Below are 17,022 nucleotides of genomic sequence, written 5' to 3' on the forward strand. Positions count from 1 at the left end.
CTGTGAGTGGGGTCATAGCACTTGCCTCCCTCCTAGTGAGACAGCGCAGGACGGCCTGTGGCAGTCAGGTCACCCCTGGGCATCTCACTCCAGATCCAGGGCTCTGACCACCACCTTCACTGCCCAAAGTGCCTGCGAATCCAACACAACTCAGTCCAGGCCCCTGCAGGTGCTGAAACGTGTCCCATCTGAAGGCTCAGTTGGGGTCCCTTAGAGATTTTAAACCCAAGTGCCTTCAGGTCAGATATGGGACAATAGGGAGGAGTAGCCCTGTGGTGAAGTGGAAAGCATACTTCCCATTTAAAGTGTTGTTTTTAGCCGAAACCGGTTTGGCTCAGTGGATAGAGCGTCAGCCTATGGACTGAAAGGTCCCAGGTTCAATTCTGGTCAAGGGCATGTACCTGGGTTTCGGGCACATCCCCGGTGGGGGATGTGCAGGAGGAGGTGGCTGGTCGATGTTTCTCTCTCATCGATGTTTCTGACTCTCTATCTCTCTCCCTTCCTCTCTGTAAAAAATCAATAAAATATATTAAAAAAAATAATAAAGGTCATTCTTGACTGCAAAACAGTTAAACAACAACAAAAAAATAAAATAAAATAAAGTGTTGTTTTTACAAAATACTTCATGGTCCTGGAAGCTCATCTTACCATCCCCACCACACCCACCACCTTCCGTGGGGCCTGGCCTGGGCATCAGCCTGTGCTCTTGCTCTGGCCCCATTTCAAACTCCAGGTTCTGGTGTGGGCACAACCCAGGGTATTCACGTTGGGTATCTGCACTCAGCTCAGTAACTTTTCAAGGCTCCCCTGCTCTGGGTGCAAAGCCAAGTCCTCCAAGCTGGTGTTTCAGGCCTCTGGGTCGCTCCCCATCCTCGCCCTGGGCACACCTCTAGGGCAGTGGTTTAGGTTCAGTCTCTCTCTGTGGCCTGTCATTCACACAAGGCAAGGCACACAGTGAGTCCCCAAACCAGAGCCCTTCAGCCTCTCCCTGGTCGTCATCTGTCCAGCTTCTGTTTTCATAGATCCAACCCCTAGGGGACAATAGTGAGAAGTTCCTTCATCACCCACATTGGCTGGTGAAGTGACAATTCCTCCCCCAAAGAGGCAACTCCCTCCTCGCTAGGGCCACGTGGAGACAGGGGCATGCCCAAATGACCTGGGCTCCCAGAGCAGGTGAGGGCCCGACATCTACAGACGGACACGGAATCCCGTCCCCCAGTTTCAGATGAAGCTCTTTAATTTGCTTTTGACAGAAGCCTACTCCCCTTACCCGGCCAAGGCCCTGCAGTTTGAACTCCTGACTCCCACTTAATCACCATCCACTCACCTCGGTCACCTTTCCAACCCCCAATCACACTGAGCTCTTTTCTAGCTCAGGGACTTTGCATTTGCTATTCCTCTACCTGGACTGCTCTACTCACGTGGCCAGCTCCTTCTCATTCAGTTCAAATGTCACCTCCTTGGCAACCACTCTACCCAACACTGCACCCCCATCCCTCCTGACCCACCTTGATTTATCTTTTTCAAGTACTTGTCACACTCTGAAATCATCCTGTGTGTTAACTGGTTTTCTTGCTTATGATCTACCCACCTATTTATTATACTCTCAGCTCTGTGTGAGCACTCAGGCCAGTCATGTCCTCAAGGCATTCCCAGCACCTGCACAGAGCCCAGCACCTATGATGTCTGTTGAATGAGCAACTTAGGGGAGTCAAGAGTCTGGGCCCTGAGAGATCTGGGACAAGTCATTTCCCTGTCTAGCGTCAGGCCCTGCTTCAGCTCGTTGCCAGAGACCCAAAGGGAGTGAGGGGCTGAACCATCCTTATCTAGGACTCTGGGGCTCAGACTCAGCCGTATGGATACAAACCCCAGGGAAATGTGGGCCCAGTTTCCTGCTGTGCTGCCCGACCACCAGGAGTTTCCACAACCCGCCCACCTCCCGGGAGGGCAATGAGCAGCACACACCCGATGTCTCAACTTCCTGCTGAGTCAGAACCAGAAATTCTCCATGGCTTGTGCTAGCTCAGGCAGGTTGTCACCCAAGGCCACCCAGGTATCTAGGGGGGGATGTCAATTACCTATCTATAGCTACATCTAGATATATCTGAATCTGTATCTAGATCTATAGCTATACCTCCAGGAACCACACTCCAGTTCTGCAACATTCGCTTTCCCTTTCCTCCTCCTCCCCCATCAGCCATTTTCCTTCCTTTTCTCGGAAGGCCAGTGGAATGGCAGTGTTTGGTGTAGCTGAGCGGCTTCCCCGAGTCATCCAGTCCTGGGGACTAGCTCTTGGCCCACACAGCTCCCCACCCACCATACTGTCCCCACCCACTCTCAACACCAACCACTGGGAAATGTTTCTTTATTCCAAACTAGAGGCCTGGTGCATGAAAATTCATGCACTTGGGGTGGGGGGGGGGGTGTCCCTCAGCCCAGCCTGCGCCCTCTCACAGTCCAGGACCCCTTGGAGCAGCGGTTCTCAACCTGTGGGTCACAACCCCTTTGGCGATCGAACGACCCTTTCACAGGGGTCGCTTAAGACCATCCTGCATATCAGATATTTACATTACGATTCGTAACAGTAGCAACATTACAGTTAGGAAGTAGCAACGAAAATAATTTTATGGTTGGGTCACAACAGGAGGAACTGTATTTAAAGGGCCAGAAGGTTGAGAACCACTGCCTTGGAGGATGTCTACCTGCCAGCTTAGGCCTGCTCCTCAGGGGATCAGGCCTAAGCTGGCAGTCAGACATCCCCCTGGCAGCCTGGGAGCGCTCGGGGGATGTCTGACTGATGGCTTAGGCCCGCTCCCCGTGGATATCCCAGTCGGACATCCTGGCTTCTGGCTGAGCGGTGGGAGCACACCGACCATCAGGGGGTAGCTCCTGCATTGAGCATCTGTCCCCTGGTGTTCAGTGCACATCATAGTGACCAGTCGTTCCCCATCATTCCTGGTCAATTTGCATATTACCCTTTTATTACATAGGATGTCAGGCTCTCTCTCACCCCAGCCCTTTGCTGTGCCCTTAGCCTGGGACCCTCCCAGCGCCTGACAGTTGACTCTTCTGATCTCAGTTTAGAGATTAGAAACAACCCCACCCATCAACTACTGAGGTGGGGGCCCTTCCCTGAGCCCCATGGCCCCATGGTCCTCCACAAGGCTTTGTTACACCAGGCCGCTTTTGTCACCACCTCCCACCCCCACCCCAGGCTGTGAGTTCTGTGAAGGTGAAATCTGTGCTCCACTCCCAGGTCCCCAAAGCCCAGCCTGTCACATAGCAGATGCTCAATAAATATTTAATGCGTGAATGAGGTCCATTTTCATCCTTCCATCTTACAGATTAGACCGCGGAGGCACAGAGAAGGTTAATACCTTGCCCTGGTCACATAGGCCCCAGAGCAGCACTAGAGGAAAGGCCGGATTGGGCATGGTCGGATTGGACTGAGGTCAGAGGCCGGCTGGAGTCTCCTGGAGGAGGGAGAAGGAATGGTCAGGGGCTATGCAGACACTTTGCTTCTCTGCTCCTGGTGATGTGTGTTTGGCAAGGGCCCTTGGTCTGCCCACCACCCCTACCCCCATTTCTCAGATGAGGAAAGTGACTATCAGAGGAGGGCAGAGCTTACTCAAGATCAACATAGTGCTTCCCAGAGCTGCAGGCCCCTCAATACCCCACCTTCTCCTACCTGCATCCTTAAAGGGCCCTCCTTGAGCCAGGGGCAAGGGATAGGGAGGCCTGGAGTTCTGGGGCTAGCCTTGCCACTTACCTGTGCATACGCCCCTTAAAATCTCTGGGCCTCGGTTTCCCCATCTGTATGACAAAGGGCCTGGGCTGGAGCCTTCAGCCTCCCCCCTTTCTGAGAGCATGAGGACAGGGCTGTGGGAGCTGGTAAGAATACAGGCTCCTGAGTCCAAAAGGCACAGTCGAGTCCTGGTTCCAGCATTTACTGCTGAGTGATCTTGCTCAGTCCCTTCACCCCATGAGCCTCCATCTCATGGTCTGTGAAAAGAGAATAATAGCTTTTTTTTTTTTTTTTTTTGAGGATAAAATGAGCTAATATGGCGAGTCCCTGGCAAAATACCATCCAGGCACAGCATCACCATTAACTAAGGTTGTCATATTAGTTGGAGAATGCTGCCCTCTGGAGGCCCGCTGGAGGAACAGCAGGCTGGGGGAGCCCGACCAAGCTGGCACATGCATTCCGGGCCTGTGCCCATTGTCCAGATGGGGAGAGCGCGGCCCCGCGCCGGTCACTCGGTGTGCGCCTCCACCCACTGGCAGAGGCGACGGGCGTAGAGAGCCGGGCTGACGGTGGAGAAGGCCCGGTTGGGGTAGCGCAGCGCCTTCCACAGGTACTCCAGTCGCTTGCGGAGCCCGTAGACGGTGGCGAGGTCCACAAGGCCCAGGAAATAGCGTTGCTCCGGGCCGTCCAAGATGTGAAGGGCGTTGGGGCCATCAGGCAGCAGCCGAAGGTTCTGCGCTCCCGGCTCATCCAGGCTCTGTACCCCTTGCACAGACCTAGGGGCCGACAGAGGGGGGAGGCTACCACCTCCTTCAGGGGCTCCAGCCAACTGACCCTGTGAGCGTGGCCAGGCTGCCCTTGGGTGGCGCTCTGCCCTAACCCTGTGCTTCCCTGGCTCATTTTCACACCTCTGAGCGCCAGGCCCGTGAAGTCCGATCAACTAAGTGTAGTTAATGGTCTAGAGTTGCACTAGCCAATCAGTAGCCAGTTGGGAAATAAGCCAATGAGAGGCAAGTCCCGCCCAGGCATCGACCAATCAGAACTCAGCGGTCTAGAAGCCCAGTCGGGGGCGCTGGTATCTTCTGCGGGGCCAAGGTAACAGGGATGATGGAGAGATGGAGATGGGGGGGAGGCGTATTTTTTTTAAATATATTTTTATTGATTTAGGAAAGGAAGGGAGAGGGAGAGATGGAAACATCAATGGTGAGAGAGAATCACTGACCGGCTGCCTCCGGCACGCCTGTGTGGGGGCAGGTATTTTGAATGAGGGGCTGGGAACTGGGGGGGCTGGGGCTGGGACAATGGCTATTTACCAGCCAGCACAGAATGTTTCAATATAACAACCATTATATGCAAACTCGGACTTACTGGTTGAATACAGCTGGGATTTAAGTACCAGCTGGAGGTAGAGGGCAAGGGAGAAGCTGATCTAGCTTGGATGGGCAGACTTTGGGGCGGGGTAGGGAGGGGGGCGTCTGGCAGGAATTGCACACTCTGGTCAAGATGTGCCCAGCCCAGCCAAAGGGCCTGGGGAGCCCTTATCCTGGATTCTGCTCAAGCTCACCCATCGAAGGTAAGGGGTGGGGATGAGAAGCTGACGAGTGGGTGTCCTTTCTCACTCCTCTTTTCCACCCACCAGATCAATGAACTTATTACCTTAACGTGCCTGTCTTAACCCTACATAATTATGTTCCACCGCAAAAGTGGGTCTTGGATTGAAATCCAATTACACAGCCCAGTACTGCATAGAAGCATAATCAATGGACACAGACAATAGGATGGTGAAGGCCTGTGCTAGGGGGTGGGGGCGGGCTGGGAGATGTCACTGGCGGGAAAAGAGGACATATGTAATACTTCCAACAATAAAGAATTAAAAAAATAGCCAAGTACTAATATGAACCCTCAGAAGGCGTTCTACGTCACCTCCCTCCTCTGAGCCTGTTTTCACATCTCTAAAATGGCAGTAAGCCCCCTTTAATGAGGCCATGGTCAGCATGCCAGGAGTGACAGTTACTATTACAAAGGAAGGTCAACATGATGTTGGTGCCACTGGTGATGACCTCGGGCCCTAGAAGTGGAATGACTGGGTGAAGCGCTAAGCGCTCTCTCTGAGATGATTACATTGGTCTGAAACCTGAAAACTGGGCAAAGTCTTCGAATCCAGACTGAAGCCCTAGTCCAACTGACCCTCACCCGTTCTCTCTCCTGCTGTGGCCCGCCTGTGCCCATCACACCTGCCAGCCTGGCTTCTCCCCCGCCACCCTCCACCCTCCACCCTCCACACACACACACACACACACACACACACACACACACACTGCGCTTTCCAGTCTTCAAGTCTTTGCCTACTCTGTCCCCACCTCACCCACTGCCTGTCTGTCTCTCCATCTCCCATCACCTCCCTCTTGCCGGTGTCCCTGTGGGGGCCCACCTGGCTGTGCGGAAGATGAGGCTGCCGCCTGGGCCCCTCTCGTCCTCCTGCAGGTGCTGGGAGGCCACCAGGAGGCTGTAGTCCAGCAGGTTGAGGTCCCGGAGGAAGGCGGTGTCCAGCTCCATCTGCCGGAGGAGCCAGCTCCGCTGGGGCCCTGAGGGGGCATCAACACCGCCTGAGTGCCCGGCATGGGCCGGGCAGTGCTGAGGCTCCACACCCACCTGCCCCAAAGGGTAGGTGTCATTACTGCCCCATGTCACAGATGAGGACACTCCTCTGTAATCTGCCTTGGCCAACTAGCTGCTAAATTGTGGAGCTGGGATTTGAACCCGAATCTGGGTTCTTAACAACGTGGACAGGGGGCTGTGCCAAGGACACCCTCCAACTTCACCCCGAACGGAGGAAGAGCAGGCAGTGAGGGCTCCGCGGCTCACCCAGGTCGATGGTCTTGCCCTGAAAGTTGAGGTCCTTCAGCACCAAGACCAGGGGGCTGCCCTCAGGGGCCGGCTCCACCCAGCGGCTCACCTCGCAGCCCTTGATGTCATACCTGGAGGCAAGGATTTGGGGGACACAACAGAATTCAGCTTTCCACAGACTTGGGACACACGGGGACTCTCCCAGGTAATAACAAGACAGGAGCTTCCACTGGTGACTGTCCAGATCCGCAGCACAACCCCATCCTCTCTCCCTGGGCCTCGGGTTCACCATCTACCTGGGGAGCGTGGGTGCCTCCGGTGGCACATTCCCAGCAGGACGGGACCCAGGCATGTGAGGCCAACTCACCTCTCGGCGATGCTGCCGGCGGGGTAGAAGACACTCTGCATGATGATGAAGTATTTCTGGGGACGGGGTAGGGAGTGAGGAAGGACAGGATCTCGCCCACAGCCACCCCTCCGGCCCGGCCCCTGCCTTGGCCTCACCCACCTTCTTGCCCCGGGCCACCCGCAGGCTGTGCACTCCTGGAAGGGGACAGGGCGCCAGGTGAGGGGCCCCAAACTCTGCCGTCCGGGGTCCCTGGGGCCCTGGTCCCAGCTCCAGGCCACGCCTCCTCAGTGCCGGCGCATCCGAGCCCGTCCCTCCAGCTGCGCCCCCAGACCCCTTCCTCAGCTTGAGTGGTGGTGGCGACTCCATCCACCTCTAGACTCAGCCCCAGAAATGCCGGGTCTGGCATGGCCTCGCCCACATGCCCTGCCCAGGACTGTCCAATCTCAACCCCAATCCCACCCTTTGGGCCCCGCCCGCCGCCCCACCTGCCCACTCCCTGTCCCTACCGCCCTGCACCGAACTCTGCGGGCAGTCGGATCCGCCTCTAGTCCAGGCCCAACCACCTGGCTAGGCTCGGGTACCCCACACCCCTGGAACATCCCCACTCCCTGAACCCCTCTCCTCGCCCCCCCCCCCCCCCCCCAGTGCCAGGTCCCTGGCCCGTCCTACCCAGCAACCGCGCCAGGAGCGAGTGCGGGTGCCGCTGCAGGTGCTGCAGGTAGCGGGGCAGGTGGGCGAGCAGCGCCCGCACCTCCCTGCGCCGCTGGGTCTTCAGGAAGAAGCGCTGGTCGTGGCTGGTGCGGGGGCAGGGAGAGGTCACTCTAGGCCCGGCTGGAGGGTCCCACAGGCCCCCTGACCCTCCTGTCCATGTGTGGCTCTGTCTCCCCAGGGCCAGGCCCTCGCCCTCAGTCTCTCCTCTGACCTGGCTGTTCTGTTTCTCTCCCCAAATGCCACCCTCCACCCTGGGACACCACTCCCACCCTGCCCCACCCCTGCTGCCCGCTCACGACAGGAAGAAGCTGGCGCTGCTCTTGGAGGTGCTGAGGAACTGCAGGTAGGGGCCCCCGGGCCCCAGGGCGGCCTGATAGTCCTCCTCGGCCAGGCCTAGGGAGTGGCGCAGCCAGGCGAAGGCAGGGCCAGCCAGGGTGCCCAGCTCGAAGCCCTGCAGGAGAGGAAGAGCAGCCCCCTAGTGCCCACCGGGGTCCCGGTGTGTGCAGTTGGCCCTGGTGCGGGACGGTCAAGGGAGCCACACCCTCTGGAAGGCCGTACATGGGGGAACTGAGGAGAGGGAACTAGGATGGCATCCGCCCCTCCCTGCACAGCCTGAGGCTTCCTACCTTGTGTACCTGGGTCAGGACCTCGGAAAAGTCATCCTCAGTGGGCAGACCCTGCAGGGAGGGGCAGAAGGCTCAGAGCAAGTCCCCGCCCCCTGCCAGCCCCAGGATCTCCAAGCGGCCACACCTGGTCTCCCCCTTCCCCCAGTTTGATTCCTGAGCTGGGCAGGTGGGGGCTGCAGACCCTCCCAGGCTGCAGGAGGATGAGAGAGGGACTGAGGCAGGTCCCGGGCATGAGTCCTCCACAGCTGGGTCCCCAGCACCTGGCACCTTCGCCCAGACACACCCCCTGGCTGAGTGCAGCTGCATGTCATCCGAATAAAAGGTGATGGCCTTGAAGGCCAGGGGCCTGCCTGACTCAGCCTGGGAGGGGCAGGATCAGAGAGAGCTCCCTGGGGAAGGTGACCTGCAAGCTGAAATCTGACGGGCAGTGGAGAGGAGGAGGAGGGTGCTCCTAGCAGTGGGAACTGTGCTGGTGTCACCAGGAAGGGAAGGAGGGCCCGAGCGGCTTAACTGAGTAAGGGAGGGATGGAGGGTGAATGAGGCTGGACAGTTGATCCTGAGGCCCTGATGAGTACTGGGGAGCCATGGGAGATTTTCAGCAGGTACTGAGGTCAGATTGTGATTTTCAGCAGAGGATGAGATTTAGAAGATGCCCTCTGGCTCCTATACTCTCCCTGGACCTCTAGGTCCCTGTGCCTATGGGATGTGGTCACACTGTGCGCGCGCACACACAAACAACACACATGCTCACTGGGCCTGTCCAGCTGCTGAGCTTGCAGTTGGGCAACGCTTTCTGCTGAGCCAGCCTGGCCCCAGCCTGAGCTCTGGGGAGGACGGGCCATGCTGGTGGGGTGGAGTGAGGTCCCTTCTCAACCATACACCCTGGCAGAGGTGGGGGCCTCAGAGACTAACGCATACAACCCCCTCCCCCAAAGTCATTATACATTACACAGATGGGGACCTGATGCCCAAAGAGAGCAGAGGCCCACCTAGAGTTACACAGCTACTACCCGGGTCAGGGTGTTCCTCACATCCCCAACACATCCTGCACTTTCTGGCTTCCTGGCCTCAGCCCCAAGCCTAGACTGTCCCTCCCTCCCTGCACCAAACCCCTGATTTCCTCCCCTTATAGCCTTTCCGATCCCCAACTCTTCAGTAGCAAAACAGGGCCGCGGTCCGGTCTTGCCATCGGTGCATAGAGCAGATTGGCCACTCACCCTGGGCGGGTGGTCCATGGAGACCTGTGTGGCAGCCCAGAGCCCTGCCTGCATCATACACGTCAGCCGGTGCAGCTCATGTCCCGGGCTGATCTCAAACAGGCCGAGGCGCAGCTGCTTGTCTCGCAGACGCCAGAGCAGGCCCCGGCGGCCAGAACGCGAGGTGATGGCTTTGCCTCCGGCCTCTGGAGAGGGGGCCAGGACCTGGTGGCAGAAGGCACAAGAAGCATTGAGCATGTGGCAGCATCGCAGAGGGGAAAGACATGGGTATGAGTGCCACCTCCACTACTTTGAGCCCTCCTCTTAGCTCGCTCTGCCTCAGTTTCCTCGGTTATAAAATGCGGCTAATGCTGGTACCCAGCTCACTAGGTGCTATGCGGGGCAGCACAGCCCCTGACGTGCAGTCAGCATCCAACACAGAGTGATGGTTATCATTAGCAGTAGGTCAGAGCAGGCAGTTCTGCAGCCAGACCGGGCCCCAGACATCCTCTCACCGGTTGTGTGGCCTCAGGTAAGTCACCTAACCTTCGGGCCTGGTGTTCTCATCTGCAGAACGAGAATTATAACATCGCGGCGGATAATAGCTGCGGTTACTGTTGAGTGTGAGCTCTGTGCACAGGGACCCTTGATAGGAGCCGTGATGCCAAGGGATTCAGCCAAGCACCAAGTACTCCACTCATCTGTGCTGAGCCCCTCCAGGCCAGCCCGGAAGATCAGCCCGAAGCTGAGATCAGCCGCTGTCCCGTCCGTAGTGGGCACCCACCCTGTGACCAGCCCTGGCTGAGAGCTTGACCTCCTAACAGCCCCACGAAGGAGAAGCTTTTACTATCATCTCCATTTTCCCTGCGAAAAAACTGAACAAGTTCTCGGGGATCCCTGCCAGACTTTCCCTTCTACCTGCGGTTCCCACGTGGGGCGTGTCCTGGTCGCCGCCCAGTGGACCCCTCCTGAGCTTGGATGGGGGTGTGTCCACCCCGCCCGGAGAGGGGAGGCCCGGCTCGTACTCACTAACCCTTCCCTCTCCTCTCCTCTCTCGGGTCCGCACCTACCTCGTGGGGCCCCGGGCTCGGGGCGGCCATGGCCCCCGCAGCAGCTTCCCGGGCTCTGGCCGCATCCCCAGCCGCCCCGCCACCCGGCTGCGGGAGCCAGGCCCCGCCCCTGCTTCTGGACTGACCAATCGCGCGTTGCCGTTCACGGCGGCACCCAATCGGAGCTGGAGTCTCCGGCAGTCGCCTGCTGGTCCCGCCCCCGGAGCTGCAGCATCCTTCGGCCAGCGGTGCAGGGCTGTTGGGGCCGCGACGCGGTGTCAGGTCCCTGGGAGGGAGGACACCCCCCTTCTCCCCAGGGGTGGAGGACTCGGGCGCCGCTTGGGGAGGGGGGTGCGCTAGATACAGTTCCCCTACCCACTCGGGCGTGAAATTCCCATCAACCCGTCTTTCGGTGAGGAAACCAAGGTCTAGAGAGAGAATGACCACCAGCCCGCGGGGTCGCACACGGAGTCGGGGGCATGCCTTTACCCGACACATGTGTTTCATCACACATCATGGGCCAGGAGCCGTGTAGGCCCCGGGGTTTAGTGGTCAATGAGAGGAACACAGCTGCCAGTGAGATGTCTGAAAGCATAAAATTGGGTGATGTCACTCTCTTGCTTAAAGCCATCACCCCTCCCCGTGGTCCCAGGCCCTTCTGCCCACTCTCCAGCCCCACCCCAATATACTCTCCCTCCACCCACCGCACAGCCACAGGGATTCCCGCTCTTCCTTGGCCACCAAAAACTCCCACGCCTCGGGGCTGTTCCCTCTGCTTGAAATCCTTTTCCTCAGACTTCCATTTCCATATTCCTTCCTGCACCTTGGTCGAGATTATATGTGTGCCCCCTACTGGGAATCGAGCCCACAACCCGGGTGTGTGCCCTGACCAGGAGTTGAACAGTGACCCTCAACCAATGAGCAACACCGGCTGGGCCCCGCTCCTCATTCTTGATCACATGACCTTGTTTATTTCCTGTCAGATTGTCTTGTTCATTTGTTTACTAAATCTCCTCCTAGAAGGGGGTACCAGCGCCAGGTATGGTGTTTGATAAGTTTAGGTTGAACCAATGTGAGTGGGATGTGCAAAGGGCCTCGGTGAGTCCCAGGAAACGAAAGGCCAGCATGGCAGTGGGTGGAGTGAGTGGGCAAGCAATGCAGGTTCTTGTTGGCCATGTAGGGAGAGGCGTGGGGGCTCGGAGAAGCATTGAGTGAGAAAGATGCTCAAATGTTTTTAGTGTTGTTTTTTCTAAGAATAGTTTTTATCTTGAGAGAGAGGGAGAGAAACATCAATGTGAGAGGGTAACATCAATTGACTGCTTCCTGCATACCCCTCACCAGGGATTGAGCCCACAACCTGGGCATGTGCCCTGCCTGGGAATTGAACTGGCGACTTTCTGGTGCATGGAATGATGCCCAAATGAGCCATACTGCCCAGGGCTGCTCAGATGTCTCAAAAAGGTCACTGATTGTCATTCAGTCAATCTGGGGGGGGGGGGGGTGGCGGCGCAGAGAGGACAAGGAAGCCCTCTGTGATTTAGGGCAGTGGTGGCTTTGCACCCAGAGGTGGCTGGGTGTGTGTTAGAATTGACAGGATTTGGGGTCTTGTGGATGGAGGCAGGGAGGAAAGCCAAGGCTTCTGGCTGGGGTCAGGGACACAGGATAATGACAGTCATGAGAGGGAGCAGGGCATGGGGGGCGGGCGGGGAGAGCCAGATTGGGGGTGGGGTGTCTGAGAATTCAGACGACAGGATGAATTTGAGGTGCCACTACATTTGATGGTTACATTAGGTGGGTGGCTGGTGCATGTGCAGTACATCAGGGCCAGGTGAGCAGCTCTTCCTGGTCTGGAAGACAAGGAGAGGGCAGGACAGGTGAGCCTACAGCTGGCCTTTGTTCTGAAAATGACACCGCCACTAACTGGAGGAAGAGTGAAAATTCAAGGTGTGATGGATGGAGGCTTACGTTAGGCACTGTGACTGGGAGAGCTGGCTGTCCAGAGGGATTGCTGGGGAGCTAGGGCAGAGCCTGTTCCAGATTAATCAACCTGAACACAGTGGAACCAGCTCTACCCTGGCTCAGCGCTACACTAAGTTGGGCTGCTGGTACGAGAGATGGACAATAGGTTTGGGCTTTTAGGGGACTGGGCTGAGGGTCCCTAAAATACTAGTGCGTGCTGGCTGGGCTGACACAGGGGAGGTGTGCTGAAGGCTGCTGTGGGGTCTGGCAGGTGGCCATGCCTCCACGACTCCCCAGCCGTGAGCTGCAGGGGTTGGAACACCTGTCCCAGTTCCAGCTTTACCGTGTGTCCAGCACAGGGATGATCCAGGAGGCACTGAGGTACTCATTGCACAAACCAGGGTCTCCTGACCTGAGACCAATGCAGTGACCAGCTCCCAGCCCCTCTCCAGCCCCCAGAGCCCAGCTCCCCTGGTCAGGGATGGCACAGAGAAAAACACACCATCAACGTTTATTGTTCCGTTCTCCCCAGGGGGCCAGTGCGAGGGCTGAGGGGCTGGGACCCTATGAGAAGATCTGGGGGCCCAGTGTGCCCAGTGGTCCCAAGGCCTGTTGGTCCTCCCCCTAAGCTTTCCAGGTCAAGAAGTCCTGGGGAGTCCCTGGCTGTGTCAGACCCGAGAAAGCTGCCTTCGCGGAGAAAAAGGACATGCGGCGGGAGAGGCCACGCGATGCCTTAAAACGTGCCAATTCCAACACGAGCCTGTGACGGGAGGGAAACTGAGGCAAGAGGGTGGAACCCAGAAGAAAAAGTGACAGGGGGTCTGAAAGTGAGGTAGGGAGGACCAGTATCTCTCAGGCCCTGAGGCAGAATGGGGAGAGAGGGGGTTCCAGGTACTTCCTCCTGGCTCTGGAAGAGTGAGCAGAAGAGAAGTGGGGGTTCTGGTCAGTCAGGGTGAGTCCTGAACAGCTCCATCCCCAGGGTGTCTGCAAGGCAGCCATGCTTGAGGGGCTGCAGTCCTGCACAGGTCCTGTGTGGCCCGCCCTTGGTATGCACCAGAGGGAGGCCGCCGCATCCTCGCCGGGCCCTCACTGAGCCTTTTTGGTCACCTTCTGGTTCTTTAGCATCACATAGGTGATGAACAGCCCTGGAATATACAGATCAGAAAGGCCAGGTAAGATCCAGGGCACGGCGTGGCAGAGTGACCCATACATGGGGTCAAGAACCTCCCCAACCATCCTCCAGGCCACCTGGTCATCTCCCTAGTCATCCATCAAACCACACATCCGCCCACATTCATTCAACAAACATCCCTGAGTGCTTACCACCAGCCATTGGCTGCGTTTAGTGTTTCAGATTCTACAGGATACAAGATCCGCCCAACTCTCCCTCTCACCAGCGACCACCTGTCCGCCTACCCACTCAACATCTAGCTTCCACTCACCCACCCACTCCATCATCCAGTCATGTGATTGTGGACCCATCTAAACCACTTTCTTGAGCACCAGCTTAGTGCCATGGCCTAAGTAGGAGCTGAGGACACAGCAATAATGAAGACACAGTCCTAGCACGCCCACACTCTAAACCAGGGGAGACAAGAGAGGTGCAGGAGTCACGCGCCAGGGTGACAAGGGGGTGAGAGGTGATTAAGGTGTGAGCAGTGCAATGATGGTGGTAGTGGAGGGAGCAGGAAAAGGGGAGACATCCCAGTAGAGTCCAGTGAGCCCCAGGCATCTGGAAGAGTGATTGTAGCCCTGAGGGATGGACTGGAAAACCCCCAGGGTGAAGTGAAGGCGAGGAGCCTTAAGTAGATGTCCAGCAAGGTCAGGGGTGGGAGAGGATCATGACCCCCCCCCCCCAACCTCCCCAAATGCCCTTTTCACGGGAATGATGACTTACCCACAAACAGGAGCAGCAGGAGGCCAGCAGCTAGTGGGATGGCAACAGCATAGGCTCGGGGCAGGAAATACTTGTGGATGACATGCTGGCTGTCGATGAATGGCTGGCATCCAGGGCAGAGCTCTGGTGAGCATTCCCCGCCTTGCCCAGCACCCCCAAGCCCAACCATCCACCTCCCCCATCTCAGGGGCTGACCCCACTCTAACCACTGGGACAGCATTTGCTTTTCTTTAAGACGATGGCCATTTGGGTGCCTTGGGTCATTTCCTTCCTTCATTTATTTAATAGTTGTTTACTGGGCACTTGCCCTAAGTTAGTGCTGGGGACCTGGCAGGGAACAGGATAAAGGGCTTGCTCTCAGACCCTCACAGCCTAACGGGGGAAAAGGGTACATGAGGAAGCCTGGAGTGATTCCCAACCTGGGCTCCAAGCTCTTCTTTACTAACATTTTTCTCCAAAGGATACCAAGTTCTGCAAGACTTTGCCTTCCAAACGCACTGCCCTTCTTAAGCAGAAACAACCGCCTCCCCCCCCCCCCCCCCCCCCCCCCCGCCAAATCCTAAGGCCCTCACAAAATCCATGGGGACCCATCATGCCCAGGCGCCAGCAGGATAACCAGGACTAGCCCTCCCATCAAAGGCAGAGCCAATCAGGATCAGTGATCAGGATCGGTGTAGCAGTTAAGGATATGGCCCTGGCCTCAACCCTTCTTCCCGAGCCTCAGCTTCCTCATCTATAAGACGGGGACGGCAGTAGCACCTTCCTTGTAGGGCTATTCTGGAGATTTCATGAGCTATTCGGGTAAGGCACCTCGCAGCGTTCCTGACACATAATAGCTGCAAGATCCATGAATGGAGGCGAGAGGGGGCGGGTAAGTACACATACCAAGAGGATCACCCAGGCGGTGTAGTAGATGAAGATGATGAGGCTAACGGCGACGAGGCCGAGTCCCACCACCTGGTCCGTCCCCGTGGCCTGGAGAAAAGGAAGGGCTCAATTGACGAAGCGACTCCACTTCGGTGTACTAACGGAGGGGGCGTCGCAGCCTGTTACGCTGGCACAGAGTGCCGGGCCTCGGCGTTTTCATCCGTACAATGAGCCGGCGGGAGAGCAATCCGGCTTTCGATGGCCCAAGCCCCGTCTCCATCAGAGACCTGGGATCCCCAACCCCGACATCCCACCGCAGGCTCACCATTGCCCCGCGCTCCACACCGGAGCACCGAGCCACATCCGGTTCCGGATCCGGGCCCTTCTGGCCTTCGGCCGCATGGCATGCTGGGAATCGTAGTCCTTACGCCGGCCCAGGCCCACAATGTCCAAGAAAGGCAGGCGCCGCCTCTTCCCTTTGCATGTCAGGAAATGTAGTTTCTCAAGAGCGTGGTGGGACAAGTTGTTCCTGAATCTTCCTAGGTATTGGGACCGAATTGAGAATCCGGACTGACCGGTACTCGTGGCCTCAGCCCTGTCGAACCCGCCCCAGAAGAAAAGTCCATTTCTAAAAATCCCAAAGTCCCAAGGCCTGAGCGGGATGGGCGGGGGGGGGAGGGAGCCGCAGAAGTCTCACTTTTCAGGTGGGGAAAATGAGACTCAGAGAGGGGCGAGGTCTTGCAGGAGATCACAGATCGAGTCGGAGGCGAAGCCAACACCGGAACCTAGGGCCCTACTTCCTGGTCCCGGGACCCTAACTAGTCTGTGGAAGGGAGGATACAGAGAACGGTCACGCCCCGGAGGAGGAAGGGCTGGCCCGAGCCCGCGGATGGGGTTTCGATTGGCTGTCGGGAGGATGGGGAGGGTTTCGATTGGCTGTCGGGAGGATGGGGAGGGTTTCGATTGGCTGTCGGGAGGAAGTGCTCGGAGTAGAGGCTTAGTGAGGGGCAGGGGCTGGGCCAGACTGCTCCCGGCCAGAAACCCCCATCGAGGCCCCCTTGCTTCCCTATCCTCCCTTCGCTGCAGGGATGAGGCAGGGTGACCCTCCCTCTCCTCACCGCCCGCCTCTCCTGGGTGTCGCGACCGCCAAGCAGCAGCCCAGACAGATCTTCGGCAGCGTCTGCAGCTCCCGCCCAGGCTTGGAGGCTCTTTCCTCGAGAGCAGGGGGAGGTGGGGCCTCATCCTTGATCTTTGCGGCGTCCTCCAGTTCTGGGGTCTGGAACTCCGCCTTCCCACACCTCGGGGGCTAGCTGCTCCGCACTCATCAGGTGGACAGGGCTCGTTCCCTCCTCTGTGCTCCACAGCCCCATGCGTCTCCATGATGACTCTTGTCACCGCATTTTTAAATTTTTTAAAACATATTTTTTGTTGATTTTAGAGAGGAAGGGAGAGGGATAGAAACATCAATGAGAATCATTGATCGGCTGCCTCCTGTACGCCCCCTACTGGGGATCGAGCCCGCAACTTAGGCATGTGCCCTTGACAGAAATCGAACCTGGGACCCTTCAGTCCGCAGGCTGACACTCTACCCACTGAGCCAAACCGGCTAGGGCTGTCACCACATTTTTATTATCCGATTAACTTGATCTGGCCCCCCTGACTCTGGGCTCCCTGAGGGTGGAGTCTGTGGTCACTGCTGTATCGCCAATGCCTAGAAAGGGGCTTCGCACAAAGTAGCTTTGAATCAACCAACCGGCTTTAAGATTCTGTGGCTGT

General features: G+C 57.5%; 2 protein-coding genes across 5 annotated transcripts; both read right to left on the reverse strand.

The window, feature by feature from the left end:
• Positions 1-3,287: 3,287 nt before the first annotated feature.
• PIP5KL1 (phosphatidylinositol-4-phosphate 5-kinase like 1) lies at positions 3,288-11,307 on the reverse strand. 3 transcript variants are annotated; one of them, XM_081103747.1, is made up of 11 exons: positions 10,545-10,589; positions 9,496-9,699; positions 8,279-8,329; positions 7,949-8,103; positions 7,611-7,735; positions 7,101-7,135; positions 6,960-7,015; positions 6,611-6,723; positions 6,177-6,330; positions 3,770-4,521; positions 3,288-3,473 (listed from the first exon to the last, which is right to left on the reverse strand). In XM_081103747.1, exons 1-10 carry the CDS (start codon positions 10,572-10,574, stop codon positions 4,254-4,256), a joined length of 1,191 nt encoding a protein of 396 aa, XP_080959873.1. In that variant the 5' UTR covers positions 10,575-10,589; the 3' UTR covers positions 3,288-3,473; positions 3,770-4,253. The 3 variants fall into 3 exon arrangements, with proteins under 3 accessions (XP_080959873.1, XP_080959872.1, XP_080959874.1); XM_081103746.1 differs by having other exon boundaries at positions 3,288-4,521; positions 10,545-11,307; XM_081103748.1 differs by lacking the exons at positions 7,101-7,135; positions 9,496-9,699; positions 10,545-10,589.
• Positions 11,308-12,977: 1,670 nt separating this feature from the next.
• DPM2 (dolichyl-phosphate mannosyltransferase subunit 2, regulatory) lies at positions 12,978-16,614 on the reverse strand. Of its 2 annotated transcripts, XM_081102939.1 has the most exons (5): positions 15,944-16,075; positions 15,572-15,785; positions 15,265-15,354; positions 14,380-14,482; positions 12,978-13,627 (listed from the first exon to the last, which is right to left on the reverse strand). In XM_081102939.1, exons 2-5 carry the CDS (start codon positions 15,572-15,574, stop codon positions 13,569-13,571), a joined length of 255 nt encoding a protein of 84 aa, XP_080959065.1. In that variant the 5' UTR covers positions 15,575-15,785; positions 15,944-16,075; the 3' UTR covers positions 12,978-13,568. The 2 variants fall into 2 exon arrangements, with proteins under 2 accessions (XP_080959065.1, XP_080959064.1); XM_081102938.1 differs by having other exon boundaries at positions 15,572-16,614.
• Between the last annotated feature and the right edge of the window lie 408 nt (positions 16,615-17,022).

The sequence above is a fragment of the Myotis nattereri genome (genome assembly GCF_964212035.1).
Source record: "Myotis nattereri genome assembly, chromosome: 12".
Taxonomy (NCBI): Eukaryota; Metazoa; Chordata; class Mammalia; order Chiroptera; family Vespertilionidae; genus Myotis; species Myotis nattereri.